At 39.1% G+C, this 27272-nt stretch overlaps 1 protein-coding gene and 1 pseudogene across 1 annotated transcript in view; one reads left to right on the top strand and one right to left on the bottom strand.

Annotated features, from left to right (window-relative positions):
• The window catches only part of LOC127366462 (uncharacterized), a 50629-nt gene extending 34309 nt beyond the window's left edge, over positions 1–16320 (top strand). Inside the window, exon 11 of the mRNA XM_051405401.1 lies at positions 16264–16320. Coding sequence (XP_051261361.1) covers positions 16264–16287 — 24 coding nt within the window. The 3' untranslated portion in view covers positions 16288–16320. The remainder of the gene's footprint in view (positions 1–16263) is intronic.
• The window catches only part of LOC127366456 (NACHT, LRR and PYD domains-containing protein 3-like), a 53492-nt pseudogene extending 26344 nt beyond the window's left edge, over positions 1–27148 (bottom strand).
• Positions 27149–27272: the final 124 nt, after the last annotated feature.

Raw genomic sequence — 27272 nt, 5'->3', positions numbered from 1 at the left:
ACTGTTCTGATTGGTCGATCTCTTCCAGGTAAGGGTTTAAAGATGTCTTCTTGTCTGATTCTTGTTTCTGGTCTGTCTGGTTTCCTGGATGCTGTTTCAATCTGTCTGACCTCATGTTCATCATTGACCTCTGCAGTCCCTCCCTCTGTGATGTAGAGCTCTGTGTAGATCTGGTTCAAAAGAGTTTGACTTCCTGCTTTAGCAATCCCCTCAAACACATACTGGAACTTCTTCTTCAGGTTAGATTTGAGTTTACAGCGGCACACTGGAGCAAGAGTTCCTACAAGGAAAAATGTAATCCAAATATTGTACACTCAAATTTTTATATACATTATTAATAAGTAGTAATTAATGTGCAGGCCAATTTATAATGTAGTTCAGTCTTGAGATTCACAGCTGTAGAGGACTGTTGGTCTCCACCAGTGCTGTGCATGAATGTGCTAAAAGAGCACCGTTCACTGAAACTCACGTTTTTGGTGAACGGTGAACTGATTGTATCTTTTGTGACAAATGAATGAGGATGTGAGCTTTAATAACTTCTGCTTGAAATAATGAAGATCACGCACTGTTCAGTTAAAACTATATCAAAACAGAAAAAGGGAGTACACAATGCCAGGTGGAACATTCTGGGAGAGATATTATATCGGAGCACCATTGAATTTTAACTTTTCTTTCCTCTGCTATATTTATTAAAATCTTCTTACTGTTTTGCAAAGAGATAGCCAGCTCCTCCTGCTTCATTCTCCTCATGAACTGCAACGTGATCTTCAGAAATGCATCTCTGCTGCTCATCTGCTCTTCGTCTTCACCATTATCCTCGTCTTCACACTGTAAGCATTCTGGGCTATCTCGACTCAGAACCTTCTGGAACTTCTTAAGCTCGTTCTTCACAAAAGTAACAATGTTCTCCTCAAGAAGCTGGAACAAACAAATATTAACTTAAATTTCAGATGTATGAACTTAATTCAGCCTAAATTTGTGTAACACAACATCAGCTCCATCTGTCAAAGACCAAAACCACATATTTAGTATTCCCACATTTGCAGTCAATACACTCATGAATCGGGATTGTATCTTTGTGAGACCAACATAAAGAACCTCTCTCAAAATGCCGGTCAAGGCCAGTGAGACTGTTACTGGCAAAGCTACAAAAGCAGTTTGACTGTCCAACAGGAAGTGACATAAGTCCCAGTCACTTCACGGCGACACTATTGAGGCTTGTTCACGCGCTACACTTGCTCATAAATTCTCATTTAGCAAAGGTAATGTATAATCTTGCCAGGCAGCTGAACATCAAAAAATCACTTGAAATGTAGGGATGCTCGATGTTGGCTTTTCTGCCGATATCCGATATTCCGATATTGTCCAACTCTCAATTTCCGATACCGATATCACCCGATACCAATATATGCAGGCTTTTTACACCAAAACTGTAACAACATAACATATCTCCTATTGTGGAATTAACACATTATGCCTAATTTTATTTTGATGCCCCACTGGTAGGGTGGCCATTTCCTTCACATCAAAAAGGAGGACACTTTGCATATACGGGGACACGCAAGCAGATATTTGTTTGGTATGATCCGGTTTTAAATTTGAATGTTTTTTCACCAGATTACATAAAGGTGCATACACATACCACATAGCTAATAATAAATATACAAGATACAGCTCATGACAACGTGCCCTTCCAATTCAGATTACATAGGTCTAATAAACATCATACAGAAACTGTTCTTAATGGTTTTATCTGGATAGATAAAGGGTAAAAAAATACAGTACCTTCTGTTTCAGATGTATAGGCTTTGCCTATCTACATATGAGTATGAGCATTTTCAGAATTTCAGTCCAACAACCGACGTTAGCTCACGTTAGTTCTCTGTCACTGAGAGTTTGATTGACAGCCTGGTGGTAACCTAGCAACTGCGGTGATCACGTGGCGAATCAACACATTTGAATATTAAAATTAGCCATGTGTTGATAGGTCAGGACACGAAAGTGTAACTAATGAAATTACTTATTTTGACACACATTTTTAGCCAATAAGTATTAAACTAATGAGGTAATGTGCCAAAAGGCGACCTTTTATTATTTTTTTGCTTGTTAGCCACGGTTAGCAACCAACCAGTCTAGCGTAGTTGTTGTTGTTGTTGTTGTTATGCGTCATCTAGCGTGCACCGGTAAACGTCCCATGCTGTGTTCATGCAGGCTCGGAAATGCTGAAGCCTACAGAACAAACATCGGTTATAAAAACCCGATACCGATAATTCCTGATATTAAATTTTTTGTGAATATCGTCCGATAATATCGGAGGGCCGATATTATCGGACACCCCTATTGAAATGCGAAACAAACTCAGTTTGTGGGGGATTTTCTTTCCCTGAGCAGCATACAACGCTGAGACACAAATTGTCTGCTGGATTATTGGATGAGATACCCAGAAGGGCAACCATTACTGTTTGCATCTACAGAATGTTAAGAGACCTGGGTAAGTAGACAGTTGAACCCAAGTGCAATAATAATAAAATACAATAATTCACCCACTGTTTTCTGTTTGATGTGTGTCAAATATACAAGATACAATCTGTACACACTAGGGATGTCACAAGAACTTACTTGGTTACCAAGTCAATAACAAACTTTTGAAAACCTGACAGTACTCATTTTTTTGCAAAAATACTGTAGTTGGCCATTAAACACCACAGGTAATATATATATACATACATATATATGTATGTAATGGGCTATTTTAATATATTATGTATAAAAAACATTAGGGAACAGCTTTAAATATGCATTGCAGAGCTATTACAGGAACATACAGGGATTGGATCAGGACTCTCTACTAATTGCAGTTACTAGTTAAAGGTGGTACAGTACGCACCATAAATATAGAGTCCAACTCTTTTTGATGACCAGTCAAATCCTCTGACAACTCCTGGTGATCTCTGTGGAGAAAATATGATCCATTAGTGATGAAGACTGGACTGTTTTTATGTGTTACTCAACACAGAACAATGTTGGGTAGAAACCTCATACACAAAACCAAGGTTTGACAAGAAATGGAATACTGTGTAGAAATTATAGTACCAGAAAAACATTTGTATTGTGATAATTAACGTTATGTGAATGTGTGGGTCTCAACCACCAAACCATATTTGACCATGTTACGTTGCACTGTCAAAGATTAAATTTTTTTTTTTACTTTCACACCATGTGTTGACCAAAGGTCTTGAAAGACTTACAGTCAGCTCATAGTTATGAAACATGTCAGGACAGTGATACATTTTCTTTTCGCTCTGCGTGGTATTATAATCCTGGGCAAAAATCCGATCTGATCCTTGGACATTATTGTGCTTGTGATTCTGTGACACTTTTCTGTCTTAAAGAACAAAGACAAAATATAAGGTGATGATGTGACATCACATGCGGGTGTGGCGGTGGATTGTCATCCCCTGCAGCAAGCTCGTCAATAGCACTTTTATTTCAATATTGTGGTTATCACAACAACCTTAGTTAAAGGACTAGAGTGCAAGATTTAGTGGCATCTAACAGTGATGTTGCAGACTGCAGCTCCCTCGTTTCACCCTCCCCTTCCAAACGCACAAAAAGCACGAGCAGCCATATCTGGAGCCAGTATACACTTGACCTTTGAACCATACTTGGTTACTGTAGAAACATTGGCAGAAGCCATGGAGAGTTTGTGCTAAAAAGGGCTTTTGACCTACTGTAGAAATTGAATCTTGCTATTTTAAAATTAACAGGGTGGCTCATGGACCAGTCACTTTTCATGGAAACACAGCTTGATTCAGTAGAATCTACTCATTTCAGCTCAGTCCTGAAACAAATAGAGCATTAACAAATGACACAGAGAATTTATGAGAGATTTGTGCTTAAAAATTCTGTTGACTTACTTACTGAAAATGTGTTAAAAACTGTTAAATTGAACACTGACAATAGACATAGAGAGGTTATAGAGAATCTGTGCCCAAACAGGGCTTTTGACATACTCAGAAACTGAATCTTACTGTTTGAAACCAAGAGGGTGGCCCATGGACCTGTCACTCTTCATGGACACACAGCTTGGTTCAGGAGAATCTGCTCTTTCCAGCTCAGTCCTGAAACAAATAAAGCAATAACAAATGACACAGAGAATTTATGAAAGATTTGTGCTTAAAAAATCTGTTGACTTACTAATGTCTTAAAAACTGTTAAACTGAACATTGACAAAAGACATAGAGAATTTATAGAGAATCTGTGCCCCAACAGTTCTTTTGACATACTCAGAAACTGAATCTTACTGTTTGAAACCAAGAGGGATGTCCATTGACCTGTCACTCTTCATGGACACACAGCTTGGTTCAGGAGAATCTGCTCTTTCCAGCTCAGTCCTAAAAGAAAACAGAGCAATGACAAAAGACAAGTTGTTGGTTGTGGGGCTCAGTGACTGTTACCACGCACAGCAAACAAATTTGACAATGGTCTGTCAGAGCTTTTTGTACTATTTCTCTTCATCTCTGGACCAAAGGTCTTGAAAGTTTTACAGTCAGCTCATTGTTAAATGCACAATGATACATTTCTTTTGGCTTTGTACTCCCGTACATACACATTTAGCTTTACTGTACTGTACTGTATTTTGTGAAGAACGGTTCAGACATTCATGATTAAGAAAGATCAGTAGATATCATAGATTAAAATTATGAAAAGAGGTGTAGAGGGAATCTGGCCTTATAGTGTCTGAGACTGATCTAGTACTTTTGAGCAAGAAGTTAAAGAAGGAGAAAGAAAGAAATGTTATGTAAAGAAACAACGTTATCAGTTGCATCACATTGAAGGAAGATTAAATAGTGTTACAAATTAGTTCGATAGGTGGAAGAGGCAGATCAGTGATTACTAAAAGACTAGCCAATAAACAATGCAGTCTTGTGACACACTTTTATGGAGAATTTGTGCTAAGGTCCTTTGACATACTGAGAAACTGAATCTTACTGTTTGAAACCAAGAGGGATGTCCATGGACCTGTCACTCTTCATGGACACAGAGCTTGGTTCAGGAGAATCTGCTCTTTCCAGCTCAGTCCTGATAGAAATAGAGCATTAACAAATGACACAGAGAATTTATGAAAGATTTGTGCTTAAAAATTCTGTTGACTTACTTTCTTATGTTAAACTGAACATTGACAAAAGACATAGAGAATTTATAGAGAATCTGTGCCCCAACAGTTCTTTTGACATACTCAGAAACTGAATCTTACTGTTTGAAACCAAGAGGGATGTCCATTGACCTGTCACTCTTCATGGACACACAGCTTGGTTCAGGAGAATCTGCTCTTTCCAGCTCAGTCCTAAAACAAATAAAGCAATAACAAATGACACAGAGAATTTATGAAAGATTTGTGCTTAAAAATTCTGTTGACTTACTTACTAAAAATGTGTTAAAAACTGTTAAATTGAACACTGAAAAAGACATAGAGAAGCTATAGAGAATCTGTCCCCAAACAGTTCTTTTGACATACTCAGAAACTGAATCTTACTGTTTGAAACCAAGAGGGATGTCCATTGACATGTCACTCTTCATGGACACACAGCTTGGTTCAGGAGAATCTGGTCTTTCCAGCTCAGTCCTAAAAGAAAACAGAGCAATGACAAAAGACAAGTTGTTGGTTGTGGGGCTCAGTGACTGTTACCAAGCACAGCAAACAAATTTGACAATGGTCTGTCAGAGCTTTTTGTACTATTTCTCTTCATCTCTGGACCAAAGGTCTTGAAAGTTTTACAGTCAGCTCATTGTTAAATGCACAATGATACATTTCTTTTGGCTTTGTACTCCAGTACATACACATTTAGCTTAACTGTACTGTACTGTATTTTGTGAAGAACGGTTCAGACATTCATGATTAAGAAAGACCAGTAGATATCATAGATTAAAATTATGAAAAGAGGTGTAGAGGGAATCTGGCCTTATAGTGTCTGAGACTGATCTAGTACTTTTGAGCAAGAAGTTAAAGAAGGAGAAAGAAAGAAATGTTATGTAAAGAAACAACGTTATCAGTTGCATCACATTGAAGGAAGATTAAATATTGTTATAAATAAGTTCGATAGGTGGAAGAGGCAGATCAGTGATTACTAAAAGACTAGCCAGTTAACAATGCAGTAATACCCCCTTTTTTTAGAGATTCTGTGCTCAAAAAGTTCTTTTGACTTACCTATAAATTGAATCTTGCTTTTTAAAATTAACAGGCTGGCCCATGGACCAGTCACTCTTCATGGACACCAAGCTTGGTTGAGCAGAATCTGCTCTTTCCTGCTCAGTCCTGAAAGAAATAGAGCAATAACAAAAGACAGGTGTATAAGTATGTGGAACTCAATTAGTTACCACACATAGCAAACCAAATTTGGATGAAGGTCTGTGAGATCACAGAACATAATCAAAAATGTAACAAGGCTCATGACAGCGCTCTGAGCTCTGGCATGGACAGTTCTTCATCTTACCTCCCAGGTTTGGTCTGGCTGTCATGTTCCTCAGACAGAGTGGTGATGGAGGGAGGGACTCCCTCATCTTCCTCCTGAGGTTGACTCATGGTAGAATGTACACCTTCACACAAACACAACATAATTCTGTAGTAAATGGACTGCAGTTCATATATTGCGTTTATCCAAACTGCTTTACAATTTGCAACTGGGTTGGCAATTGTGAATTTCCCCTTGGGGATGAATAAAGTATTTATTTTATCTAATCTAATCTATTTTTTGCAAGCCAACTGTATAAATAGGAAAGTCTGTCCCTGACTTACAGAAGGAGTGATAAAATTTGCTCTTTCAAAATTAACTAGTGCTAACATTCCTCAAATACAACCTCAGGGGGGCTTTTAATGTGAGGCACAAACAGTCCTCAATTACTTCTTCAGGGGACTTTTATAAGTTCATCTTATGATTATTGATATGATATTAAACTACATTTTACTCAAACATAAGTCAACCATGTCAGAGGATAGTCTCCTGTAATATAAAGGCTTCCACCCATATGGTCAAATGACTGCCATCTGCTGGATGGATCACTGTAAACTGGTCTCATGACTGCTGACAAGCTGCTGCTACCCACTTCCTCTTTATTCATCATGCTTTATCTGAGACTTTATCTTAGACATAGACTTTATCTCTTTCCAACATGCTCAGTGTTCTCTTCTCCTCACATTCAGACATACGGTATAAGTTTCCCCTGCCAGAGTGCTCCAACCCTCTGTAATGCTGAATGCTGACTCTGCTTTTATCAGCTGGTCCAGTTCACTCACTAATAACAGCTACAGACCCACATCAGTGTGACACAGGACTCACTTACTGTGTCAACATATCAGCTTTTTATTATCATTTGAATTTCATTTCATATGAAATGAGAATGAGAATCTTCCTCCTGAAGAGGATTATGTAACAAAGATGAACCTGGTAGTCATTCCTTCTACAATTACCCTGGTTTGATCAGTTTCTTGTACAGATGTTAAATACACTACAATAAAGGAAACATTAGGCAAACACATTTAACGGACCCGGTACAGCACCAGCAACATTAAAACACACCGAAACATCCGTATGAAACACTACTATTACCTTTACTGCGCTGGTAAAGACTTAATCCGACAGAACATATAAAGTGAAAGTACACACCTCAGTGTACTTTACAAGGAAATAACGGGGTGTGACACAAGGTCCTGGAAGCTATCACAGAGAATCTGGATGTTTACGTCGGTCAGGTGTTCATAAAATATTTTACATTAATAATATTGAAATTATAACCACATACACGGACGTAATTTGGGGGGGGGACACAGGGGACATGTGCTCTGCACTTTTTCAAAAGGCCGTTTTGGTCCCCTGCAGCTTGTACCGTCCAAAAACAATGTTACGCTATAGTAAAAGAGACCCGTCAGGCACTAGGACCAAGCGGAAAACGGCCGCTCAAGCTGAAGCCTGTTTCCCTTAGGTTAGACCCGCCCACAAGCTCCTGATTGGCTCTGCCGTTTCTTGTGTGATTGGCCGTCCCCGCTGTCACTCCATCTTGCTTGCACACCGGTCTGCTCGTCTTGACTACTTAAGTATCTCAGCTAATGTCACTCACTCAGTGCTTTACCTTGCCGTTATACAGACTTTCTGACAGGAAAGCTAAATTAAATCCCTCTTTCCTCTCCGAAACCTTGCTTTACTTTACTTATAACTTATAACACAACAAAATGTTACTCACAGACAATATATGTATTTAATAAATACTTACATTTAATTAGTTTTTCTTGTTGTGGATTCTTATACTTGGATTCTTCTTATTCTTCTCCCCGTTTGCGCGCCAGCTACCTACACGTAACTTCTGGGGCACTGAGCCTACTGTGCTAAAAAATTAGCCAATGGGGACGCTCTGCTGATAAAGCCCGCCCACCCGAGAGAGATCGCAAAGCCGAGAGTCAGCGCAAAAGTCTGAGCTTAGAGAGAGAAGCAGAGGGAACCGTAAACAAAATAATGTCAATATTTTACACTATTTGACAAATTATTTGATTGCAAGTTCTAAGTTTTATTTTTTGAAATTAGTTTTATGTTCTGTCAAATTCCTATTTTTGTTTGTTTCTTTTGGCACAAATCTAATTCCATATATAGCCAAACGCTAAGGGCGCCGTCTATCTAGGGGGCGCCACAATGGGGGAAGAAAAAAAACAAGGTGCAACTTTCAATATTTTTATACTAAAACTAGTTGGTGCTATTATTTCTTAGTATGAAAAAAACCCACATTAATTTAACTGCATAGCAAAGCCTATTAAATAATAATAAGACTTTATTAACCCCCCCCGCTCTCTGAGAGATGGTTGAGTTTCCTGACGATGTTTTTTCTCAGATGTTTACTTATTCCTCTGCCTCCTTTATTGATAATGGTTCTTGTATTAAGTGTAGTTTATTTACTGCGCTGGAGGCTTAGCGAGTTAGAGGAACAGTACCACATCACAGAGATATCTTTAGCCGCTATAGTTAGCCAGCCCCCAGTAGCCGGTGTGGTCCGACCAAAGGTAGCTTCTGTTAGCCGTCCTCCGGTAGTTCCTCCGGTAGTTCCTCCGGTAGATCCCGAGCAGCTGGGAAAACAGGGACAGTGGGTGACTGAGCGAAGGAAGACTAAACCGCAGACGCCCACAGGTCACCACCAGCCCATTCACGTTTCTAATACATTGTCCCCACTCAGCGATACACCCGCTGAGGAACCAACTCTGGTTATTGGCAGCTCCAAAGTCAGAAACGTGAAGTTAGTGAAGCCAGTGGCCATAGTTAAATGTATCCCTGGGGCCAGAGCGGGCAACATTGAATCATATTTAAAACTGCTGGCTAAAGGTAAACGTAAATACAGTAAGATTGTTATCCACGTCGGCGGTAATGACACCCGTTTACGCCAATCGGAGGTCACTAAGATTAATGTGGAGTCGGTGTGTAACTATGCTAAAACAATGTCGGACTCCGTAGTTTTCTCTGGACCCCTGCCCAATGTGACCAGTGATGACATGTATAGCCGCATGTCGTCATTCCACCGCTGGCTGTCGAGGTGGTGTCCAGAAAACGATGTGGGCTTCATTGATAACTGGAAGCCTTTTTTGGGGAAAACCTGGTCTGATTAGGAGAGACGGCATCCATCCCACTTTGGATGGAGCGGCTCTCTTATCTAGAAATATGGCGAAGTTTATTTCTAAAACCTGACAGTCCAGAGTTAGGACCAGGAAGCAGAGCTGCTGTCTTACACACTTCTCTGCGCTTTCTTTAGAACAGTCACCCACCCAAAACCCCATAGAGACTGTGTCTGTCCCCCGACCACCTAAACTATTTAAAGGAATAAAAACAAGAGGAGTTCAACATAAAAATCTAATAAAAATTAAAACCAACTCCTCAGTAGCACAAAATAAGAGAATGAAATGTGGACTGTTAAATATCAGGTCTCTGTCTTCTAAAGCTGTTTTAGTGAATGAATTAATATCAGATTATGATATTGATTTACTTTGTCTTACTAAGACCTGGTTGTCCCACGAGGAGTATGTTAGCCTAAATTAATCCACCCCCCCAGTCATATTAATACTCACATTCCTCGAGGCACAGGCCGAGGAGGTGGAGTAGCAGCCATATATGATTCGAGCGTTTTAATGGACCCTAAACCTAAACTAAATTGTAATTAATTTGAAAGCCTTGTTCTTAGTCTTTCTCACCCAAACTGGAAAACACTGCAGCCAGTTCTATTTGTTATAGTGTACCGCGCTCCTGGACCGTACTCTGATTTTATATCTGAATGAGTTTTTATCAAGTTTAGTCCTTAAATCAATAAAGTAATTATTGTAGGTGATTTTTATATTCATGTGGATGTTGACATGACAGCCTTAGTAACGCATTTATATCATTAATAGACTCAATTGGCTTCTGTCAGAGTGTAAATAAACCAACTCATTGTTTTAATCACACTCTTGACCTTGTTCTATCATATGGCATTGATATTGAACATCTAATAGTCTTCCCACATAATCCTTTCCTATCTGACCATTATTTAATAACTTTTGAATTCATGTTGTTAGATTATAAGCCATTAGGCAAAACTTCCTACAGCAGATGTCTATCTGACAGTGCTGTAGCTAAAGTTAAGGAGGAGATTCCTTAAGTGTTTAATTCAATGCCATCTCCTGTCTTTGTACTTGTATTATTAGATCTTAGTGCTGCATTTGACACCATTGACCATAATATTCTTTTACAGAGACTTGAGCATCAAATTGGCATTAAAGGAACCGCACTAAGCTGGTTTAAGTCATATTTATCAGATCGCTCGCAGTTTGTACATGTTAACGATGAATCTTCAATAAATACTAGTCATGGAGTTCCACAAGGTTCTGTACTTGGACCAATACTATTTACTTTATATATGCTCCCTTTAGGCAACATTATTAGGAATCACTCCATTAACTTTCACTGTTATGCAGATGATATGCAGTTATATCTATCAATCAAGTCCGATGAAATTAATCAATTATCTAAATTACAAACATGTCTTAAGGACATAAAATCCTGGATGACCTGCAATTTTCTGATGTTAAACTCAGAAAAAAATGAAATTCTTGTTCTTGGCCCCAAAAACCTTAGAGACTCATTGTCTAAAGATATAGTTACTCTAGATGGCATTAACTTGGCCTCTAGCACCACTGTCAGGAATCTTGGAGTTATCTTTGATCAGGATTTGTCATTTAACTCCCACATAAAGCAGACCTCTAGGACTGCCTTCTTTCATTTACGTAATATTACAAAAATTAGACACATCCTATCACAGACAGATGCAGAAAAACTAATCCATGCATTTGTTATTTCAAGGCTGGATTAATGCAACTCTTTATTATCAGGTTGCCCCAATAAGTCCATTTAAACGCTCCAATTAATTCAGAACGCTGCAGCACGAGTACTGACAGGAACTAGAAAAAGAGATCACATCTCTCCTGTAATAGCTTCTCTGCATTGGCTCCCTGTAAAATGTAGAATAGAATTTAAAATCCTCCTCCTCACCTATAAAGCTCTTCATGGTCAGGCCCCTTCATATCTTAAAGAGCTCATAGTACCCTATTACCCCACTAGAACACTATGTTCTCTGAATGCTGGGCTACTTGTGGTTCCTATAGTCTCTAAAAGTAGAACAGGAGCCAGAGCCTTCAGTTACCAAGCTCCTCTCCTGTGGAACCAGCTTCCAGTTGTGGTTCTGGAGGCAGACACCCTCTCCACATTCAAGAGTAGGATTAAGACGTTCCTCTTTGATAAAGCTTATGGTTAGGGCTGGATCAGGTAAGTCCTGAACTATCCCTTAGTTATGCTGCTATAGGCCTAGACTATCAGGGGATTTATCCATGGTGCACTGAGCTCCTCCCTTCCTCTCTCTTTCTGCACTCATTCATGTCCCATTAATGCATGTTACTAACTTCACTTCTTCCCCGGAGTTCTTGTGCTTTCTCGTCTTGCAGGTTCTTATCGATCCTGGTGGAGCCTCCTGCCATGGTCCTGCTAGATTGCTGTCTGTCTGTCTGTCTGTCTGTCTGTCTCTCTCTCTGTCTCTGTCTGTCTCTCCCTCTCTCTCTCTCTCTCTCTCTCTCTCTCTCTCTCTCTCTCTCTCTCTCTCACCCCAACTGGTTGAGACAGACAACCACCCACCTAGAGCCGGAGGATCTGTCCTAGGTTTCTGCCTTTTAACAGGCAGTTTTTCCTTGCCCTTGTCTCCAAGGTCTTGCTCATGGTGGTACTGTTGGGTCTCTGTAATTAATGTTATAAGGAGTTCGGTCTAGACCTGCTCTATTTGAAAAGTGTCCTGAGATAACTTCTGTTATGAATTGGCGCTATACAAATAAAATTGAATTGAATTGACAAAAACATTCAATCTAATCTAATTTGCATATCAGAAGAAATTGTACTGTATATCATTCATGTACAGTACAGTGAAAGTAATGCATCTCTTAGGTTTTTCATTTTTATCATTTAATTTTATTCTTGGAATCATTTCTTTTATTATTAGACTGTAACACCCAACGGTGTCACTTACTCCTCTTCTCTCTTCAGATGCGCTGTTGAAATATCTAAATCCACCTCCTGCAAATCCTGAGCCATCTACAGTCACCGCCGCTTCAACAGCATCAACTGATCCTCCTGTCGCCTCCACCTCAGAAGAACCCAGTGATGCAGCATCAGGAATAAAGGCTGCACCAATAGACCCTGCTGACTGGCCATCTCCTCTAACTGATGACGTACGAACAGGGTTAGTTCACAGAGGTCCATTTGTGTAGCCTATTTATATTACATTTCTTGTATTATTTATTTCTAATTTATTATTTTCTTGTTAACTGTTTTGATTGAGCACCTTGTTTCTCTAAAAATAAAATAAAATGTCAAAGACAACGCTATTTAGTTTCTTGCGTATGTATATAACTGGCAGTGGAATTTACTGCGATGCAAGGGGGGTGCCACCTTAAATCTTGCCTAGGGCGCCAAATTGGTTAGGGCCAGGCCTGACTACTTACACTGAATCAGGGGCGCCGCCAGGAATTTTGGGCCCCATGACAAAAATATCAAATTGGCCCCCTCTGCGCAGCTGTTGTCGACACATCTCTAGGACCTAACTGTCCCAGCAAAAGTTTTACATAACTCTGATTAAAGGCTTGCAACTGTCTTGCTTCTTGTAGTTCATTACTAGTACTAGCACAATATTTACTGCTGGTGATTTGTACATGCATGCAAGTCTGCATACAGTATGCAGTTCACTATTTGATGCAAGATTAAAAGCAACCATAAAAATGTGCTAAAGGCCATCTTTTACAGTCTCAATGTATTTTTATTGTAAAATTTCAAAATGGAAAATTCTCTTAACGAAATTAATTATTATTATTAATTATTATTGTCCAGCATCCAGTACAGACAGTAGGTGGTTGTTTTTTTATTTTATTTCATAATGATCATTATGTGAGAAAATAATTGTTATTAATGTGTTTGAATTTCTGTCGTTAATAAATATTTCATTTTCTTTTTTGTAATGGTAAAAAGAGCAAGAGAGAAATCCCCACAGACTCCCTGCAATGATGCTAACTGGCCTGTCATTGAACACAACTTGCTCAGCTTCTTCACTGGGACAGGAGGGGTACAGTGATGGGGAGACTGGGAGGGGTACAGTGATGGAGGGACATGGAGGGTACAGTGATGGGGAGACTGGGAGGGGTACAGTGATGGGGAGACTGGGAGGGTACAGTGATGGGGAGACAGGGAGCCGTACAGTGATGGGGGGACTGGGGTGCTGCTGACTCATCTGTTGTTAAGTCTGCTAAAAGTGCAGAGACAATGATTTAATATGAATATGTTGCTAAACGTTTCCCTGAACTGATTAAATGGTGATTAAATGTAGGCTGACACTAGTCTGTAGCTGGCTGTCTTATTTCCCTATGGACATTAAGCCAACAGGTTAATACCACTCACAGACTATAGGCTCCTTTCTTGGTGAAACACTGGGTTACAGATTGACATCCTTTCCTTTGTCTTTCCTCTCTCTCTTTTCTCTCTTTCCTTTTTTGAAAACCAGATTTTGATTTACTAGTTAACATTGTGATCACTGTAGTTCTGGCTCATCTATTGACTGCAATAAACACCGTCACTGATAAGTGCACCAAGGCAGGACCAAACCATTTCATGCAGATACAGGGGGTCGGTCAATATGGATGTTTACTTTTTGGTCAGTGGGGATATTTAACTTTTACTGCCAAAAACAAGTAAAAACAAAAAGTTCATTCATTTTATTATTATATTTGAAATATAGGCTATATACTGAATGATGATGGTTTAATAATTTTTAATTAGTTTTTACCTATTTTTTGGGGCCCCTGTCAGTCATGGGCCCTTGGAATTGTCCTAACTTTTCCCCCTATATGGGGCCCCTGCACTGAATTATGGACATTTTATTCAGTTTCTCCCCACCTGTGATATTCCTGCCAGTTTGACCTGCCCACCACTGGGTGGTGCTATGTAAATGAGGTCTGTTTACCATATATTCCAAAAATAAGTGTAAAATTGGTGGTACTGAGTTGGATTGAAGTTGACTAACAAGATGAAACACAGAATTGGGTGATAATGTTTTGCTACATGCTTTACAACCAGTCAAACCAAAAAGGGAACAGTAAACTGAAAAGTAGCAATAGAAAACTAGAAGAACTACTAGAAAACACAGTGAACTGAAAGAGTTAGAGTTTTATTAAAAATACTTGAGTCCCTCCCACCTCTGAAATCAGAATTTCATCATTGACCACATAGGAATAAGACTTGTCTTTTTGCGAACCTATCAGGTGGACATAAATGACTTCCAGGCGGATGTATAACAACACACACACGATTTATTTGGAATGATTGATTGATTCAATAATCAGTCAATCAATCAATAAAACTGACGTTAGCTTGAAAGTTATTAATTGATTTAATTTGAGTTATTATCCTATGAGGTAGCTCGAAGAAGAGTTATTTTTTTATTTTGAAAATGGCACTGATACATAAACTGTAAAGTCAGCTGCTTCAGTTTGTGTTCAATACAAGTAGTATGCTGGTAAATGCTATTTTAAATTATAAAAATGCTATTAAATATTAACTAATTAGGCCATATTGCGAGTATCTCATTGGATTTATTTACATCTCATGATCAGTTCACTACTGAGCCTATAGACGATGATTAAATACAGACCAAAGGACAAAATATATGGAATAAACTGTGCAGCATCAGCAAAGAAATTACAGATGACCAGCAGATACATGACATAAAACATTTAAAAAATTAAAAATAAATCATCCGAGTTAGTTTCTTAGGTTGGAAGTGATGAGTTTAATCATATCTAAATAGTTTACCCCTTGTATTGGCTTCACTTTTGGGACAATTCTGAAATAAAATTTTACTTCATAAACATAAACATATGTTGTCTTTATTTCGATTTCAAACAATTGAGATACAATATATATTTAATGATTGCAATCAGTCTCCACTAGAATACATGGACATTGGAAGTGTGATTAGTTTTTTTGTCATAAGGTTATAATTGACTTTGAAAATTTACTATACTCAAGACTTGGGTGTCATAAATCAATCTTATCTTGGAAAAAATGAATAAAGACCATTCAATCTGTCCATTCTTAGACAAATACGTCTGTGGGGCTCTTCCAGTGGCTGGCTCTTGGGCTGCTCCAGCGGCTGCCTGTGGTGCTCCTTATGGTGCATATTCAGAGTGAAGGCCATCTTCAAATTCACTTTCAGAATCAGAATACTATATATAGAATATATGTGTATGTATATATACATATTTTCTATACTACTACTGTGATGTAGAGGTTTTTATCTCTTTTGTCCCAACCCCTTGATTTGGGTGATGGTAAAGAGTGCGGGAAAGTGAGAGCAAACAGCTTCTCTATGCTTAAATTATAATAATGACATAAAACATTAAAAATATAAAAATAAATCACCCGAGTTAGTTTCTTATGTTGGAAGTAATGACTTCAATCATATCTAAATAGTTGAACTAGTGAAGGAGAAACTCAGCTTTCTGTAGGCGTTTGATGCTGTTAAAATGCTGACATCTGCTGGCCAGCCCTTGATATTGCATTTACAACACATACTTTGTCCCATTATAAAGGAAATGAGTTAGTTATTTCTAGTACTGCATGTAAACGGTTCATTGTGTTATTACACTCTTTTATTCTCTCTTGTCAGTTCATGAAATCCGCCATAATCTGAGGATCCAACAAGAGCTGAATGGAGGAAGAATGTCTTTCAGGAACATAGCTGCGGGGAGAAAATTACATGATGGTAGATTTAAAATAAAAACAACCAGATGATCTATTGTATTTGTGTTTTTATTACGTGCATGAATGCAGTTCAATGAAGCACAGGGTAAAACTTCAATCAAACTCCATGTAACATAGGATTAAAGTTATGGTAAATGGTGTTGCTTTGGTCATTTAAGTGTACATACTGTATATCCATACACTCTATTCACACAGTGGATCTTAGCCTGGCTGACATTATTTATATTTTACAATAATCATAAAATACATGATCATATAACTGTTACTTGAACAGGTTACAGCAGGAATACATCCTCAATCTCCAGTAAAAAATGTAACACCTCATACATTTCACAACATGAAACTACAGATATTTTCTGATGCTGACAATAAAAGAGACCCTGGTTTTGTCCTCTAAATTGGGACTTTAAAAGCTGCATTTCTCTGCCTGCTTTGGATGAGTTTTTGTAGCCTGTTCGGAGGTATTCAGTTTGTAGATTCAGTATCTGAAATGGGACACAGTAAACGCCTATATTGCCTTACATGTAGTTAGCTGACGTTTATCCAAAGCGACTTATAATTATTTCACTCAATAAATGGATTGTAAACTACTACATTTGGAGCAGCAAGTGATAAGAGATTAATAGTGATTGGTAACAGTGGTAATTTCTTTCCAACTCACTCCTCCTGTGAAGGACTCATAAGGAGGGACTTTATAAACACAAGTGCTCAGTGCTCAATTGGCTATAGTAGTGCTAGCCACGCCTCATTAATTAGCAATACAATTACCCTGATGGTGATGGCCTTATAAGAAAACCCGTTTCCACTGACAGCTCAAAACTAAATAAAAATATACAGATCATTGAAGCTGTGTGATTTCTAAAAGTCTTTAAACAGTTTAAGAATAAGTCTCTTAACCCAACATTGTGTTTTTGGTTACCCTAGCTTGAACAAAAGAAAATATAATTTGTCTACCAAGAGTACAAGAATACACTAACTGACAGTTACCTGACACAGCACAAATTATTAACACCGATGATTAAAGATCAATACAACAAAAAAAGCTCAAACTAATAGATTATAGTCAGTCACAAAGGAACAGCACATGATTAGAACCAACACAGTAGACAGTAAATATACTGCTTATCCTACTACTAGTACAGAAGTCAGAATGCATACTTGTGCTGCTACAATCTACAAAGAGGTCACATTGATCTATCTAATCCTTTATCAACTGCTACAAAAAGTTCTTATTTGAACAATGTATGATAGGCAAAAACAAACTAGTAAGAGAGAACCAACTCATTATATCCATTAAGTTGATATATTTACTTTTATATTGGCTGTTTTTAAGCTCACCTAACCCTTTGCAAATATGTTTTATGACCAACAAAAATATGTGTTAGTATGATTTGGTCAATTATGACAAATGCTGCTCTGTATAAACCTCTGACTTGTGATATCTATTCAATTTTTCAATTCAATTCAATTTTATTTGTATAGCGCCAATTCATAACAGAAGTTATCACAGGACACTTTTCAAATTTTATATAGTTGTCATACTGGCAAATTGGCATTTCTACTTCAACATTCTCAAGCTTCCACAGCCTTTTCATTAGAGCTCTCCATGGCTCCCAGGCTGAGAGATGTTGTTGGTTGCTTTATTTTTTATTGATCTGATATCAAATTGATCTGCACACATTTCCCATATTTAGTTTGTATAAATGAAAGAGAAAAAAAGGCACCCAATTGCAAGTTTGGGAAATAAATCTGTCCCATCAGGCCCCCGGACTGAACTGTTGGGAGGTTGCTGCTTTTTGGCACCTCAAAGTCCCTTCTGTCTCTGGAAAAGTGATGAGACAATCAGTTGACAGGACATGCATCATTTTTGAATATTTTTTTAACTGAGAGGCCTGGTTCTGTACTGAGCAGAATACTTCTCTACCTGAGAGACTGCTCTATGCTATATCACACAAAGACACAGACGAGTTAGATACGTCCATCTTAATCCTGAATGCAGGGTAGACCGGCTCTGTGAATGTGGTCTGGAAGGTGCGGAGGTGGGTCAGCTGACCTGAGGACACACTGTAGAAAGACAGAGTGCCAGCAGACCAGTCCAGGTACACTCCCACTCTGACCGTGGGGGGGGTGCAGATGGATGCTCTTTTGTTCTTGTGCAGGACAGAGTAACCACTATCAGAGCAGCTCAGACTCCAGGACAGGTCATTCATTCCAAGACAGGACTCGTCACCTTCTCCTCTCCTTTTGATTCCTCTGTAAGTCACTGCTATATAAACCTGTCCTTCGTACTCAACCTCCCAGTAACAGCGACCAGTCAAACCATCTGTGCACAGCAGCTGTTTCCAGTAGTCAAATCTCTCTGGGTCATCAGGATACGGCTGCGTCTCTTTACCCACTGTCACCTTTTTGTTGTGGTTCGACAGTACGAGCTTTCTGTTTGCTGTGTTTGGATCCAGTGTGAGTTCACGGGCGTCTGATTGAGAGAATAACACAGACGATAGTAGCACTTTTTAACACTGAATCGATCAAAACTTCTACTCATTATTAAAAAAAAATACACTTACACTTCCTCAGACCAGGTTTCATTGACTGTGATCCACTATGGTCCACCCTGCAAAAACAGTCAGATCAGCACTTAGGAACTTTAATGAAAACTGTCATCAGTGTTTGTAGAATATCCAGAGACATTGGTTCTGTTAATATTTATATTTTGAAGTGTAATGTTTTATAACTGTAATCACCAAAAACTAAATTAACACAAGTTCAGAAATGAATATCTCAAAAGGTGAGAAAAAAAACTAAAGATTTCTGCGATTAGTTTTATAAATGTATTTTTTTTTTTTTTGTTTATTTGGGCCCCTGACTTCAACTCAAACCACACCCTGACCCTTGTCTGTCCCTACCTGAGAGTTTCCAATCTCCACCTTGGATTCTCCCGTCCTTCAGAAAGCATCTTCATTCCCGATTCTCCTGGATGATTGTAGCTCAGGTCCAGCTCTCTCAGATGGGAGGGGTTGGATCTCAGAGCAGAGGCCAGTGAAGTACAGCCTTTCTTTGTGATCAGACAGCCAGACAGCCTACACACACACACACACACACACACACACACACACAGCAGGATTACAGAAAAAAATACTGTACTGGGGAATACAAAAAATATTTTCACTTTCCTTAACATTGTGAAAGAATTGACCCTTCCTAAGCCCCACCCCTTTTTGTTGCTCCAGTAACAGCCTCAGTCAAAACCTTCATCAACTTTCTCTTTTCTTAAACTTCAATATGATATGTGCTAGGCTCGTCTATGTAGGAAAGACAACCACATTTTAAGGGTTGAAAGGTAAAAGTAACAAATATATAATCACATCTTAAGTTAGCTAATGAAAGCAAAATGTCACTCTTTGAAGTTAGTGTACTTCCCGAAAACTAGAAGACCAATTAATTGCTTGGACATACAGTAACACATTGATGAATCCTGACCTGAGAACCTCCAGTGTGCAGAGTGGATTCTGCAGTCCAGAGCAGAGCAGCTTCAGTCCAGAATCCTGCAGGTTGTTGTTACTCAGGTCCAGATCTCTCAGACTGGAGGACTGGGAGCTGAGAACTGCAGACAGAGCTTCACAGCTTTTCTCTGACAGATTACAGCTACTCAGCCTAAAGAAGCATTAGCAACAAACAGAAGCTGTAAGAGTTTTTTATTTTTCTATCTTAATATATTAAATGTATGTAGTTATCTTTTAACCTACACAGCTTTGGTGGACGCTTTGACAACTGGCAGCAGCCTCAGAAGAGCATCCTCTGAGGAAGAGTATTTCCTCAGGTCAAACACCTCCAAATCTTTTCCAGATGATAGCAAGATGAAGACCAGAGCTGACCACTGACTAGGAGAGAGTTTTTTTGGGCATAGACGTCCTGAACTCAGGGACTGTTGGATCTCTTCTTCTAGAGAAGTGTCATTCAGTTCATTCAGACAGTGAAACAGATTGATGCTTCTCTCCGGAGACAGATTCTCACTGATCTTTGTCTTGATGTACTGGACTGTTCTCTGATTGGTCTCTGAATTGCTTACTGTCTGTGTCACCAGGCCTTGTAAGAGGGTCTGATTGGCCGGCATTGAAAGACCCACAAGGAAGCGAAGGAACAAGTCCAGGTGTCCATTTGGACTTTGTAAGGCCTTGTCCACCGCTGACTGGTAGAAGGGTTCAGATTTGTCTTTTTTGAACCATTTAGACAACAGGGAAGTAGATTCTCCTGACAGCAGATTGACACCAGAGTTAAAGAATGTCAGATGGACATGAAGAGCAGCCAGAAACTCCTGAACACTCAGGTGGACGAAGCAGAACACTTTGTCCTGGTACAGTCCACTCTCCTCTTTAAAGATCTGTGTGAACACTCCTGAGTACACTGAGGCTGCTCTGATATCGATGCCACACTCTGTCAGGTCTGATTCATAGAAGATCAGGTTGCCTTTCTGCAGCTGCTCAAAAGCTAGTTTTCCCAGAGACTCAATCATCTTCCTGCTCTTTTTATTCCAGTGTGGATCTGTCTCAGCTCCTCCGTCATATTTGATGTTCTTCAGTTTGGACTGAACCACCAGGAAGTGGATATACATCTCAGTCATGGTTTTGGGCAGCTCTCCTCCCTCTCTGGTCTTCAACACATCCTCCAGAACTGTAGCAGTGATCCAGCAGAAGACTGGGATGTGGCACATGATGTGGACGCTTCGAGATGTCTTGATGTGGGAGATGATTCTTCTGGCCTGCTCCTCATCTCTGAATCTGTTTATGAAGTAGTCCTCCTTCTGTGGGTCAGTGAACCCTCTGACCTCTGTTACCATGTCAACACACTCATGTGGGATCTGATCGGCTGCCGCAGGTCGTGTGGTTATCCAGAGGCGAGCAGAGGGAAGCAAGTTCCCCCTGATGAGGTTTGTCAGCAGCACATCCACTGAGGTGGACTCTGTAACATCAGTCAGGATCTCAGTGTTGTGGAAGTCCAGAGGAAGTCGACACTCATCCAGACCATCAAAGATGAACACAACCTGGAACTCTTCAAACCTGCAGATTCCGTCTTTGGTTTCAGTAAAGAAGTGATGAACAAGTTCCACCAAACTGTACTTTTTCTCTTTCAGCACATTCAGCTCTCTGAAAGTGAATGGAAATATGAACTCTATGTCCTGGTTGGTTTTGCCTTCAGCCCAGTCCAGAGTGAACTTCTGTGTTAAGACTGTTTTCCCAATGCCAGCCACTCCCTTTGTCATCACTGTTCTGATTGGTCGATCTCTTGCAGGTGAGGGTTTAAATATATCTTCTTGTCTGATTGTTGTTTCTGGTCTGTCTGGTTTCCTGGATGCTGTTTCAATCTGTCTGACCTCATGTTCATTATTGACATCTGCAGTCCCTCCCTCTGTGATGTAGAGCTCTGTGTAGATCTGATTCAGAAGAGTTTGACTTCCTGCTTTAGTAATCCCCTCAAACACACACTGGAACTTCTTCTTCAGGTTAGATTTGAGTTTACAGCGGCACACTGGAGCAAGAGTTCCTACAATGAAATATGTCATCCAAATATTTTCATGGATAACATTATGAATGTGAATTTTTAATAATTAGTAAATATTTTGATTGTGCGGGTCTATTTTATAACTCTGACACAATGCAATATAGAGCAGTCTTAAGATTCAGAGCTGTAGAGGACTGTTGGCCTCTCATGAATGTGCTAAAAGAGCGCCAATCATTGAACATGCTCATGTTTTCGGTCAACGGTGAAGTGATCGTATCTGTTTGTAATGAATCCCGCATTGTTCAATTAAAACTAAATCAAAACAGGAAAAAGGAATAAACGATGTCAGGCAGAAAGCTGACTCATTAAGTGAATGATGATCCCAAAAAAAGTTCCCCCACCCAAGTCACACTCAAAAATCAAAAACATGTGAGTGTAAACTTGTAACTAGTTCACAACTTTGAATTTTGAACTGAGTGAACTAGCTCTTGTTTAGTGTGATCTATCTAGATCAGGAAGCAGAGCATAAGGGGATACAATGCATTACTCAACCACATTCTTTGGAAATGTGATCAAAGATTTTGCCAACTAAGATATAAGCACACATCTCCTACTATTATAGTGCTTTGCTGGCTGCTAGGTAACGCCCACATGTGGTTTTAAATGGCAGGCAGCGTTAGCTTTTACCCTAAAACAAGTATTGGATACAAATGAGATTGTCAATGGAAAAATCTGTGGGAGTTTTACTTACAAAAATGTGACATCTGATGTGACAGTGTGTGCAGTAAAGAAGAATTTATAGATCTGATGCAGGTGTTGCATAGCATATTAACAGGACACTTTAGACGTGCAAATCAACAATTTTTACATGTTTTTCTCTGCTACATCTATTGAAAGCTTCTTACTGTTTTGCAGAGAGTCAGCCAGCTCCTCCTGCTTCATTCTCCTCATGAACTGCAGTGTGATCTTCAGAAATTTCTCTCTGCTGCTCTTATGCTCATCCTCTTCACCATGATCAACGTCCTCATCCTCACACTGGCCCCCTAAGCATTCTGGATTATCTCCACTCAGAACCTTCTGGAACTTCTTAAGCTCGTTCTTCACAAAAGTAACAATGTTCTCCTCAAGAAGCTGGAACAAAAAATATTCACTTAAATTTCAAATGTATGAACTTAACTCTTAAGTCTAAAGTTGTACAACACACCAGCCAGGTGCTGTCTGACAATAGATATAGACATATCTTTTTCCACTTCAGATGGTTAGGCTAGGTTCGGTAAGGATGAACAGGAGTTGTCTGTAAGGTTCTCTGTGTCGGGGATCTTTCAACAGTACCACACAGCGTTAATGGACTTGTGTTGACGCCTTGATGCTCCACCTTTTTGTCAAAGCTCATGGGAGATTTTCTTTACCCTGAGCAGCATACAATACTGAGACACAGAATTGTCTGCTGGGTTATTGGATGAGATACTCAGAAGGGCTGATTTCATTCTATGGCTCTCCAGCACCATTTCTCTAGGCCATCAACTTTCAGGCAGTTTGGAAAGGCTTTGACGAAAATGAAAACCCTTTGTGATCAGATTAAGAACCAGAAGGACATGCTTTATTCAAGTATGCCAAGGCTTTATTATGCCTTGACTTCTTTATTTGTTGCTGTTGCAGTTTCTAGTTAAAAATGGCCTTGTACTGTACGCACCATAAATATAGAATCCAAGTCTGTTTGATGACCAGTCAAATTCTCTGACAACTCCTGGTGATCTCTGTGGAGAAAACATAATCCATTATTATTATTATCTGTTATTAGACTGTTTTCATGTGTAGCTCAACACAGAACAAAGTAAAAACACCTCATAGACAAGAAATGGATATAGGAAGTACAGAAAAACATTTTTGTTGTGATGATTTATAATGTGACCGTTTGGATCTCAACCACCAAACCAAATCAGGCCATGCATTGACCAAGGACATAGATAATCTGTGCTAAAAAAAGATCTTTTGACTTACTCAGAAATTGAATCTTGCTTTTTAAAATTAACAGGGTGGCCCATGGACCAGTCACTCTTCATGGACACACAGTTTGGTTCAGGAGAATTTGCCCCTTCCTGCTCAGTCCTGAAGGAAAATAGGGCATTGACAGAAGAAATATATGAAGCTCAGTGACTGAGAATAAAGATAGTTTGTGTTACCATTTATGACATATAGCAAACCAAATTTGACGATGGTCTGTCAGACTTTTATTTGTACTATTCCTTTACATCTCTACAAAGGTCTTGAAAGTCAAAGTCTTACATTCAGTTCATGCTTACAATGTAGTTAAAAGGTAAATGGACAGTGATGCATTTCTTTTGGCTTTGTACTCCAGTACATACACATTTAGCTTCACAGGTGTTTGACTGTACTGTGTTTTGTGCGTGTGTGTTTTTATGTGTTCAGACAGTCATGATTTAGAAAGACCAGTAGATATTATAGATTCAAATTATGAAAAGAGGTGTAGAGGGAACCTGGCCTTACAGTGTCTGAGACTGATCTGGTACTTTTGAGCAAGAAGTTAAAGAAGGAGAAAGAAAGAAATGTTATGTAAAGAAACAACGTTATCAGTTGCATCACACTGAAGGAAAATTAAATATTGTTATAAATCAGTTCGATAGGTGGAAGAGGCAGATCAGTGATTACTAAAAGACTAGCCAGTTAACAATGCAGTAATACCCCCTTTTTTTAGAGATTCTGTGCTCAAAAAGTTCTTTTTACTTACCTATAAATTGAATCTTGCTTTTTAAAATTAACAGGCTGGCCCATGGACCTGTCACTCTTCATGGACACCAAGCTTGGTTGAGCAGAATCTGCTCTTTCCTGCTCAGTCCTGAAAGAAATAGAGCAATAACAAAAGAAAGGTGTATAAGTATGTGGAACTCAATTAGTTACCACACATAGCAAACCAAATTTGGATGAAGGTCTGTGAGACTACAACATAATCAAAACGTAACAAGGCTCATGACAGCGCTCTGAGCTCTGGCATGGACAGTTCTTCATCTTACCTCCCAGGTTTGGTCTGGCTGTCATGTTCCTCAGACAGAGTGGGGATGGAGGGAGGGACTCCCTCATCTTCCTCCTGAGGTTGACTCATGGTAGAATGTACACCTTCACACAAACACACCCAACATGCTGTGTTAGCTGGACTACTTCATTACAAGGTTTTAAAGGTTTGTGACATTACATTAAAAAAAATCTAATAATAATTATAATTCTGTAGTAAATGGACTGCAGTTCATATATTACTTTTATCCAAACTGCTTTACAATTTGCAATAAGGTATCTATCTAATCTAATCTAATTTTTGCAAGCCAACTGTATAAATAGGAAAGTCTGTCCCTGACTTACAGAAGGAGTGATGAAATTTGCTCTTTCAAAATTAACAAGTGCTAACATTCCTCAAATACAACCTCAGGGGGGCTTTTAATGTGAGGCACAAACAGTCCTCAATTACTTCTTCAGGGGACTTTTATAAGTTCATCTTATGATTATTGATATGATATTAAACTGAATTTTAATCAAACGTAACTCAACCATGTCATGTAATGCTACTGGAGTACACAAACAAATATAAGTCTGTGTAATGTCCAACTGAGCCCCTGTGTGACTGGAGCAGGTGAAGAATTCACAGTGAGTGAGTATGTGTGTTGGTGATGCTTATGACGTTGTACCGAGTATATGTCCATATTCTTCCTCCTGCTCATGCACACCGTATCCAGGCAACACACCTCGCCTAATTGTCTGACACAAACAATCTCCTGTTGTATGCTACATGCTTGAAAGGGCAATGCTGAACAATGTACAGACCTGATTCTCTAGTTATTCTGAGATCATATGAGAAAACTGCTTATGTTTACAAGAGATAGAAATCAAGAACCTGAGAACCGGTTCCAAGTTGAAAAGTTGCCCACTTCATTGGTAATGTTTACCTCTGAGCTTTTCAGTTCCTTTTAATAGATGAAGGCAAGTTGTCAAACTAGCTGGGTCTGTTTCTAAACTGTACAAACTCTATTATACACAGATCATAAAACGTTGCATTGACGCTGAAAACTTTTAAAGGCTTACTTTCAACACATAAAACTGGTTGAGAATCAATGAAGAATTGAACTGATTATAGGTTTTAAATACAAAATATTGTGGTTACCTTCAGCTATTGCTGTTTTTCATTGACTTCAGTTGTCCTTCAGTTTGTTTCCTTGAAAGATAAAGTTGATGAAAAGTATTACTCATTCAGATTTCACTCAAAACAATCAACAACAAATATAATTCATTCTTCCCTTGTTCCCTACAATAAATCATTTGCCATAAAATAATTAATTTTACCATGAAATAACATCAGCATGTCAGCAAACGACTGCATCATTATGTGGTGGAAAGTCCCAGTGGATTAGCTCCACCTTTTCCAGCAAGTGGAGCTCCATACTGAGGGTGGAGCTCTAGCTAAAGGAAGAGGATAGTCTTCTTCCTGTAATACAAAAGCTTCCACCTATGTGGTCAAATGACTGCCATCTGCTGGATGGATCACTGTAAACTGGTCTCATGACTGCTGACCAGCTGCTGCTACCCACTTCCTCTTTATTCATCATGCTTTATCTGAGACTTTATCTTAGACATAGACTTTATCTCTTTCCAACATGCTCAGTGTTCTCTTCTCCTCACATTCAGACATACGGTATAAGTTTCCCCTGCCAGAGTGCTCCAACCCTCTGTAATGCTGAATGCTGACTCTGCTTTTATCAGCTGGTCCAGTTCACTCACTAATAACAGCTACAGACCCACATCAGTGTGACACAGGACTCACTTACTGTGTCAACATATCAGCTTTTTATTATCATTTGAATTTCATTTCATATGAAATGAGAATGAGAATCTTCCTCCTGAAGAGGATTATGTAACAAAGATGAACCTGATAGTCATTCCTTCTACAATTACCCTGGTTTGATCAGTTTCTTGTACAGATGTTAAATACACTACAATAAAGGAAACATTACGCAAACACACTAAATGACCACACAGTATCATAGTTGAACAGTTCGGCTGAGCTCGGCCCGGGTAACGCAGTTCTACTGAGACCGACTGAGAGGTTTCACCGTGTTATTAACGTCATTTAACGGACCCGGTACAGCACCAGTAACATTACAAATATCATAACACCGAAACATCCAAGTATGAAACACTGTTACACGTTTGTTACACTACCTTTACTGCGCTGGTACAGTCTGAATCCGACGGCAGAGAGGAAGCCAAAGTCACTACACAACGAGGAAATGACACGTCATTTCAGTTCTTATACAAATAATATTATTGAAATAATATTGAAATAATATTGAAATTATATTGAAATACACATTGAAGAGGATTCGTCTTCTGGTGAAAGTAAACGGCGTTTAG

This window comes from Dicentrarchus labrax, unplaced genomic scaffold, assembly GCF_905237075.1.
Source record: "Dicentrarchus labrax unplaced genomic scaffold, dlabrax2021, whole genome shotgun sequence".
Lineage (NCBI taxonomy): Eukaryota > Metazoa > Chordata > Actinopteri > Moronidae > Dicentrarchus > Dicentrarchus labrax.
This window is presented reverse-complemented; position numbering and strand designations above follow the sequence as displayed.